The sequence below is a fragment of the Meles meles genome, chromosome 13 (assembly GCF_922984935.1).
Source record: "Meles meles chromosome 13, mMelMel3.1 paternal haplotype, whole genome shotgun sequence".
NCBI classification, from domain to species: Eukaryota; Metazoa; Chordata; class Mammalia; order Carnivora; family Mustelidae; genus Meles; species Meles meles.
Genome location: NC_060078.1, coordinates 45,424,730 through 45,433,849, shown reverse-complemented (window position 1 = coordinate 45,433,849; position 9,120 = coordinate 45,424,730). Strand labels below are relative to the sequence as shown.

The 9,120-nt window shown below is 55.2% G+C and overlaps 1 protein-coding gene across 2 annotated transcripts; it reads right to left on the bottom strand.

The window, feature by feature from the left end:
* Nucleotides 1-661: 661 nt before the first annotated feature.
* NPY4R2 (neuropeptide Y receptor Y4-2) lies at nt 662-8,818 on the bottom strand. 2 transcript variants are annotated; one of them, XM_046027259.1, is made up of 3 exons: nt 8,708-8,818; nt 8,123-8,188; nt 662-4,589 (listed from the first exon to the last, which is right to left on the bottom strand). In XM_046027259.1, exon 3 carries the CDS (start codon nt 4,547-4,549, stop codon nt 3,422-3,424), a length of 1,128 nt encoding a protein of 375 aa, XP_045883215.1. In that variant the 5' UTR covers nt 4,550-4,589; nt 8,123-8,188; nt 8,708-8,818; the 3' UTR covers nt 662-3,421. The 2 variants fall into 2 exon arrangements, with proteins under 2 accessions (XP_045883215.1, XP_045883214.1); XM_046027258.1 differs by lacking the exon at nt 8,123-8,188 and having other exon boundaries at nt 8,708-8,803.
* Nucleotides 8,819-9,120: the final 302 nt, after the last annotated feature.

Here is a 9,120-nt window from a genome sequence, read left to right as displayed (position 1 = left end):
GGTTGTCTGGCTGGCTCAATCAGTAGAGCGTGTGATCTTTGATCTCCAGGTCTGGGTTCAAGCCCCACACTGGGTGTGGAAAAAACTTAAAATATTTCTTAAAAATATTTTTAAAAAATAAAAAATTTTAAAAAGCTATCTGCATAGAAGTTCATCATAACAGGTCTAGAAACATCTATGTATGCCACAACAGATGATTAAAGATGCAGGATGGATCTAGTCATTGGACTATACACTCCGTGAGAATAGGGACAGTGTCTATTTTACTTAGCACTGTATCTCCGTCACCTCCCATGTGTCTGACTTATCTGTTGAATGATTAAAAATTCTTACAAGGTTAAGCAAAAAAAGATATTTTTAAATATTTTAAATTTATACATAAACACGCAGACACTTACAGCATTATCTCAACCATGCTTTTCTAATAAAACTATGTACACGGAAACTAAATAAATGACTCCCAAGGAATGTAAACAATGAGTATCTTTGGGTGACAGAACATGATTTCCTTTTTCATTTTATTGTTGCATATTTCATGTATGTTCAAGAATGAACATGATTAACTTTTATAACAGGGAAGAAAAACAAGCCAATGTCATTTCTGGGAAAAGGAAGTGCTGGAGTGAGACAGGATTTGCGTTCCCACCACCAGGGTTCAGTAATGCTTTGCTCCCTCGAGGGGTCCCCAGGCAGTCTTTGTGGGTGGGCGGCTCAGGTTCCAGTCCCAATGCTCCCCGAAGATTGGGCTCCTCCCACTACAGTTAGGGACATGCCCATTAGCTGGGACCCAGGAGCTTGCTCAGAGGTACCAGCTTTCATGGGCACATTTGCTAAATCCATAACGATAGGGATGGTCAAAAATGATCATGGAAAACCGTTGATGATAGCTTTAAGTGAGATCAAGCAGAATACAGGTGGGCACATTCACTAAGAATGTAACTGCACAAACTGCTCGTTCAGTGAATATTTATTGGAGGAATGAAAAGGCATCACGAGAATTTTGTCCACATGCAGACAGAGATGAGACAAACAACCAAACCCAAACAATCCACCTTTTCAGCAATACCACTGTGCAGCCCAATCTCCAGAACCAGGATTCCTAGAGCCCTCTTCAAGATCCCAGAGTGCGTGCCCGCAGGGTTCCCCGTGTGGCTCCAGGCTGCGAGGCACTCTGTTTCCTCGAGCAGAGCTTCTCACTCTCAAAGGTGTACACCATTAACTTGGAGGATTTGATCAAATGAGGATTCTGATTTACTAGTTCTTAAGTGGGAACAGAGATCCCGTATGTCTGTCAAGTTCCTAGTGATGCTGAGGCTGATGGTCTTCTGACCCTACTTTCAGCAGCACGATCCCAGGGTGCTGGGGAGCCAGACAACTCCAAAGGGCACTAGGAACTGGGAGCAGGAGACAGCCATCCAGGCAGGTTGTGTCCACCCAGGCAAGGTGAGGGGAGCACAGAAGATGCTCAACGAAGCTTTTACCCACTACCCCGATTCCTAATGTCAAGCACTTTTGCCAGATCCCCAGACCGGAACCCCGTCCTCAAGTGTATGGGCACCCTAAAGCATCCTTGTCCCCAAGCATCCCCATTGAGATGGGTGATGAGACATAAATTCCAGGCAACTACATGGGGTTCTGGAGGGGCCTGAGGACCCCAAATTCTTTGGGAAGCTTGGTCAATGACATCACGCAGGGATGAGCCCCTGGGTCTGGGCTTTACCTGGAGCAGCCTGCAGCAGATGGCACCAGAGGACCAGCACAAGCCACGCCTGACAAAGTGGCTCAAAATCTATCCCGAAAGCCAGGTTAAAGGTCAGCAAAGGAACAGCATGAGAGCTGTGACCAAAAGCTGGGACGAAACAAACAGCTCCAGGAATGGAGCTGGTGGCCCAGTGGAGCGCTTGACTTGGGTGTTGGCTGCACAAGTTCTTGGTCAAGGGCCAGGTCAGAGAGTCAGTCAGACATGGCTGTTCAACCTCCTGCTGCTTGGCTATCCGCCAGATATCCTGTGAACAGCAGTCCTAGTAGCCTCCCAGTGAGACTCCTCAGGGACTCTGGGCTTCTGAATATCCTCCCCCAGGAAGCCATGGTGGGTCTAACCAGTGACCACTCTGCCCCAGGGTGGGTGGGTCTGAGCAGGCAAGAGCCAAACCCAGCATCCCATCAAAAGTGACCCAGAGGCGATCTTGACCTGCCGGTCTGGTCCACACAGAGATAAAGCCTTGGATCTGGGTCAGCAGCCAAAAGACTGGGGCATGGGTGAGATAATCATATTCATTTTAGGCTTTCCTCCCTTTTCCTTGGTGGACTGGAGGAAGGGGGACCCCTACTTTCAGCCAGTGTCCCATTAAGCCAAACAAAAGAATCCCCCTGCCCCTACCCTTCCTGAAGCCTTGGTGAGGCTTTTCAACAAGGGTGCACATCACCTAGAGCAAATCAGGTTAGCAGTGGGTCAGTGATGGGGAGGCCCACAGAGTTCCTGGCCAGCTGCCTTGTCGAGAGAAGTCCTGCAGGCCAGAAAGGGGAGGTAAGAGCATGGCTGAAGCAGCCTGAGTCCTCCCCATGCTGGACTGTGGCCCAGGGCGCCTGTGCTCAGCTGAGCACTCAGCAGGGGCACGTTTGCCATCAGCCTGACTTGCTGGAGCCCTCTTCCTGCACCAGCGTCTGTCCTAGGTGTGGAGGACCAGCTCTGCGACAATGCAGGTATCCCCCTCAAGGTGGTTTTCAAGGCAGGGGACACTTGCAGGCTTATTTCCACCTAAGGTGGCAGAGGCAGTGAAAGAGAAAGTTGGAGCAGGAGGTGAATCCTGGTATTCTTGCTGCTCAGGCCTGACTTTCCTGCTGCAGAGGAGCACGAGGACCCAAGATGACCAGGATCCATGCTCCGCAATGTAATACTCTAACCCCATGACAGTAATCCCTCTATCTTGTCTTCATAGACTTCTTTACTACTCGTAAATTCTGTTCACCAACATCACCTCTCCCAGAGGTGAGGGGCTGACCAAGGTCCAGAGCCCTGACCCCACGTGCTCCTTCCCTCACCCCACGGTGACCTCACAGTCTCGTTGGCCAAGGTGAACCCCTTGGGTTCCTAGGCTGAGCATCTGTTTGTGAATTACCAGAATGAACTCTGCCTGCTACAAGCGGACCGTCTCTGGTTCCGGCACCTGGTCAGGCTGCAAGGCGTGCTATAACCTGCAGAATCCAGACTCAGGACACCCCCAGGAACATGGATCATGTGAATGTCAGGCTTCACAGGGCAAATGGGTGCAAAAAGAGGCTCTTTCCAGCCTCTCTGGGCTCCAGCAATGATGATGTGCCACCAGAATGCCCTAACGATGCCAGTAATGATGCAACTAGCCCACTTAGCTGAGTGAGAGAGCCTGGCAATGGACGTGGCAGAGAGAAGCCCTAAACCAGACTAAATGGGGTTAGACCTGCCACTGAGCCTCAGAGAGCCTTTGGAGACCTCCGTGTGCACCGTGGACAGAGGCAGATGCTCGGACTCATCCACCGGAGCACTCTGCTGACATGTCAGCACCAGTACCTTGACCTCCTTCTTGAAGTTGGTGTTGAGAAAGCCGTAGATGAAAGGGTTGACACAGGTAGAGGCCATGGCAAGCAGGTGGCACACCAAGAAGATGAGGTTGCCGTAACAGACGGGGATGGCCTCGTGGTACCAGTCCTCTAGGCTGTTGAACACATGCAGGGGCAGCCAGAGCACGGCGAAGGCCACCACCATGGCCACGAGGATCCCATTGATCCGCTTCATCTGCCATGCCCGTGAGCTGTAAGCGCCCTTGCGGAACACCTGCCGCCGCTTCCGCAGGTGCCGGTAGATGCGCACGTAGCAGACCAGGATGAAGGCCAAGGGCACGCAGTACTGGAAGAGCAGCAGGGAGGTGGTGTAGACGATGCGGTGGTGGTGCAGCGGCCACGACTCAGTACAGACCACCTTATCTGCCAGAAACTCCACAGCCTTGGAGTGGTTCCTATGAAAGACTTTCTCCAGGACACTGTTGACCAGAAAGGGCAGGGAGAGGAAGCCGCCAATGAGCCAGATGATCACAATCCCCAGGTAGGCCTGGGGGACACTGGGTTTCCAGCCTGTTGGGTTGATGATGAGCTGATGCCTCTCCAGGGCCACAAGGACAAGCGAAAGGATGGAGACTGTCACTGACATGCACTGGATGAAGGCCGACATCTTGCAAAGGGCCTCCCCAAACACCCAGTAGTCCATGATGGTGTATATGGCTGTGAGCGGCTGGCAGAGGAGACCCATGAGGAAGTCGGAGAAAGCCAGGTTGGCGATGAGCAGGTTGGTCACGTTGGCCTTCTCCTTCTGCCGCACGGTCACGCATATGAGGCAGAGGTTGCCCAGGACCCCCACAAGAGTCTCAATGCTATAAGAGGTGACAATGAAGACCATCAGGTCTACAGAATCCTGGCAGTGGTCTGAGAAGTTGTACGGAATGCTCCTTGACCTGCTCCTGTTTTGACCCTGTGGGGATCCTGGGAGCAGTAAGGCCAGGAAGTGAGAGACATTCATGGTGCAGGCAAGAAGATTCCAGAAGGTTCAGTGACGAAGCCTACAAAGCAAACAGACAAACGGTACTCAGGAATCCTGCCTCCTGAATCCAGGGAGAGGTGGGGGCCATGTAGAGAGGTTCATGGCTTCTGCCATGCCAAGGCTGCTAGGACCTGGAAGACGTGAGCCTCAGAGATATAAAGCAACTTGCCCATGGTCACATGGCTAATCAGTCACAGGGCTCAGATGTGAACCCTGGTCTCCCAGACCACAGAACTGCCCCCAGAAACAGAGGTGAGCCTCAAGGCCATACCATGGCCAAAAGCAGTATGACCACAACACGTGTGAGCTGGGAGATGGGAGAGGAAGCAGGAAGATGAAAGAAGATGTGACATTGAGGCAGGGCCCCAAAGTTGAAGGAGTCAGCCATCCAGTGGACCAGATAGAGGAGGGAATTCAAGGTGCAGGGAACAGCACGTGCAAAGACAGGAAGGCAGGGAAGAGCAGAACCTCCTCAGACAACAGCGAGCCCCTCCGAATAACGGAAGTCTCGCCTAGGTGGAAGGCAGTGGCAAGCAGTAAGACTGGAGAGATGGGCTGGAGCAGGAATGCCGGGGAAGCCATTAAAAGCTGGCCAACATGCCCACGTCCATTCTAGAAATATCATTCGGATGTGAAGAACAGACTGAGGAAGAAGTCCAGGACAGGAGGAGAGGGAGGGCCAGGAAGACAGCACTGGCTTGTAGCCCCCTTCTTAGGGAAGCCATAAAGAGTAACATAAAGGATGGGCACATGTGGCCCGGGACATCCCACACCCATCACCACTGTCTAGACCACATGAGTGCCTGAAAGCAAATCAGCCCTTCCCAGCAACTTGTAGGAACAGGGAGAGGAGGGAAGTGCCAGGACTGAGACAGCAGTAAGGCAGGAAAGCGAGCATGGGGTTGGGACCAGAAAAGAATCGGAACCATCAGCGGGTCTCTGCGTGTTTCTGTAGAAGCTGGGAGAGGCCCACCAGGAGGAGACTCCATGAGCCCCCACCTCCACCCCAGAAAGGCCCTCTGTGCACCAGGACTGAGGATTTCCAGAAGCATAATCCAGGGCCAAGGTGGCAATGACTCAAATCCAAGAGCCCCAGATCATCAGGAAAGCTAGATTTCTTTCAAAGAACATGCTGAGAGGTGGAGGCCTCCAGAAAGGAGGATCCCTTGGCGGGAGATGCTCCTGAGCAGAATCAGGTGAGGAAGGATAGGACTTAGCTACCCCCAATGCCTGGTGGAAAGCTATCATGATCCAGCCACAACCCCACCAACTGGGACTTAAAGGTTGAGGTCTCAGAATGAGACCATGTGGTTCAAAGGAGTGGGTCACCTTGCTGCTGGGTCGGGGCAGGGGATGCTTTCCCTCAAGAGCAGGCTATAATTCTGTCTCCCCAGTTGTCTGAGGGCCCCTGGGGGCAAGAACAGTATCCTTTGTTGCACAGGGCCATCCCTGGCATCTGGGAAAAGAACCGAGAAACATCAGGACCCCAGGGAGCCCAGCAGGCCATGAACTTGTCCTGGGTTCAAATTCCAGCCCTGCCACCTGTCAGCAGAGTGGCTTTGGGAGAGTCGCTGAACCTCCCTGAGCCTCAGTTCCCTCAGCTATATGGGGGCAAGGGAAGCAATCCTTATCTTACAAGAGGGCTGGTTCCCTCCTAGGTCAGGGGATAAAATGGGAACAAAAGGAGCCTGAAAGGTAGGACCCCGGAGCTCTCCCTCCCTTAGACTCTTTCAGGTTCAGTCTCCATCTTAGTTCCTTGGACAAATAACATAATTCAGTGGACCAGGTCCTGTTCAGGAACTCTCTCTGCCACCTCCTAGGAAGCTGAGCTTCCCATTTTGCAACAAGACCAGCCTAGCCTAGAGTAGGTGCTCACTGAACGTTAGTTTTCTTCTCTTCCCACACATCCCCCCACCAACACTACCCGAGGGGACCTCACTCTCTTCCACCATGAGGACCTGGCCACAGTGGTCATACAAACCCATGCCCAGGCCGCTGAGTGCACTTGGCTCTAGTGTTGACCCAGAGCCTCTTTAGGAAGTCCTGCAAGAGGGGACAGAGCTGGGAGCAATCACCTACTCCAATCCTTTAGCCAGTGTCCGGCCTCAAAAGGGCACCAGTCCTGATGCACCACGCTCCTGCTGTGAGCCCCGCCCCCACCGTGGAGTCCCCATCTCTACCCCGGGCTAGGAAGGGCCACACTCCCACTGCTTGCATTTCAGAGCCAAAGACTTCGCCGTCCACAGGCCAGTGACTGGCCCAAGAGACACCCACGACAGGCCTCACACTGACCCTCATTCACACTGCCCCATCTGTAGATGAGACCCCAGGATTCTGAGGGACACACAGGCAGTAAGGAGAAGGTGGTAGCCACCAGCATGCAGACAGCCGAGATTTTGCTTTGATTTTGGTCCCTGGACAACCCCCGAGACGCCCAAACAGCCCATGAGGCTGCACCTGGGGAGGGGCAGGATCTGAGGCTGCTAGACCCAGGGGAGCAGGGAAGTGAATTTGGAAGGGAAAGCAGGAGATGGCAGAGGGAGCCCAGTCTTCGAGGAGAGAGAGCAAGAAGGGAGGGGGCTTGCCTCACCCTGGAGAACACACGCATCCCTGGGAGAGAGTGGGCAGAAGGGACATCAGCTGTCACAGAGCTTTGGGCACCTGATACCCCACCCGGCATTAATCCACACCACAGCCCTGCGAGGAAGGCATTACTAGGCTGAACCACATGAAATTGCCAGTACCCAGCCATTGTTGCCCTGCAAACACGGCAAATTCATGTGGTTCAATCTCATATCTGCTCCTTCAAGAGGGGGACACTTGAGACCCAGCTAGAGGAAGGACCTGACTAGTAAGAACACAGGGACACAGCTACTAAGAACCCCGGCAGTCTGACTCTGAAATCCCTGTCCTTGGACCTGCCAGAGAGATTTTGAAAAGGGAAGTGGAGCCCACGCTTAAGCAAGACTCAAGCTGACATAGAGCCACAGAGGAGCAGAGGCTGGGTTGGTGGTGAAGGTCCCTGATAAAGCCTGACAGAGCCCATGGTCCCAGTGAGCGCCCAGGGGTGCTGGGAGGTGGCTGAGCCAAAGAAGAAGGTGCCCCAGAGACCTGCATTGGTGAGGTGGAGGGCTTTGGCCCTTGGTCCCAGCATGCTGGCTCAGAACCCCCAGCTCCCCCGCAGCACCAAGGACCATCCAGCCTCTTCAGGCCCCTCGTCCTTCCCAAGCAGTCTGGGACTGGCGGTCCCTAAGGTAATGACACTCTTGGGGTTGCCTCCTTATTGACACACCCTGGAACCTCAGAGCCCTCCCCCACCATGGCAGACCACAAGAGGATGGCTCCCCAAGGAGGAGACGCAGGCTGGAAGACCTACCACTGAGCAAGGACCCGTCCCTTCCAAGGGTCAGTGCCTCACAGCCTCCAGCAGTGCTGGGATCGCATCCCCTCCCCGGGGTGCTGAGCTGGGGCCACATGACCACTTCAGACCTTTCTGGGAGCTCGCCTCCAGCAAGCTCATACCAAGACTGTCCCTCACTTCCCATTGCGTACCTCAGAGGTGCCCAGTGAGGAGGACCAGGGCTCAGTTCCTCCGGGTCCGCCCCAGGGGTGGTGATTCTGGGAGGGGGGAGAGGGTATTATTGTACAAGGGCCGTAGAATGGTGAATCCGGATTTAGTTCCCAGGCAGCTGTCAAGACACTCGGGAACATGTGAAGCTCTGGGAGTGGTCTCCCCGCAGCCTGCGTTCCCCAACAGTCAGAGGAAAACTAACAATTAATACACCTCCTGGTCTCCTAAAGCCCAGGCGCCCAGACGCTTTCCATGCACCTCTCGCTTCTCGCGGCCCCCAGGGTGAGGCAGCAGGTGAGGACACCGCGCGGCGGGAGCCTGAGTCCACGCGAGGGGCTACGGGCTCCCCCCACCCGCCCCGCCCCGCCCCGCCCCGCCCTCCACCCCTCACCCCGGCCTTGTGGCTCTGAGTCCTGGGGCTCATGTGAAGCCCACCGGGTGCCCCCTCCCCAGTTGTCCCGCGGCAGGCGGCGCGAGCGGCTCCCCTGAGGACCCCTAGCACCTGGGCCCTGGGCCCCTCCGCCCCCCGCACCCACGGGGCCGTCGCGGGGCCCGTGCCCGCCTACCCGCTCCGGCGGCCACGGCGCTCTCTGCGTGCGGAGCCCAGCCGCCCTGCCGGTCCGCCTGTGGGCCCGCTCGGCTCCCTCCTGCGCCGTCCGCCGCTCCCGCGCCCGCCCAGTCCGCAGCCGGCGCCCGCCCACGAGGACGGCTCCTCTGGGAGCCGCGCCCGCGAGCCCCACCACCCGCCCTGCCGCTCCGGCCCAGCACGCGGGCCTCCCCCCGCGCCCGGCCCGGTCCCGGGACTCCAGGCTGTCCCTGCCTGGGCCTCGGTGTCCTCATCCGCGAAATGGGCCGTTCATGAACTGGTTCACGAATATTTTTTTTTAAGATTTTATTTATTTATTTGACAGACAGAGATCACAAGTAGGCAGAGAGGCAGGCAGAGAGAGAGGAGGAAGCAGGCTCCCTGCCGAGCAGA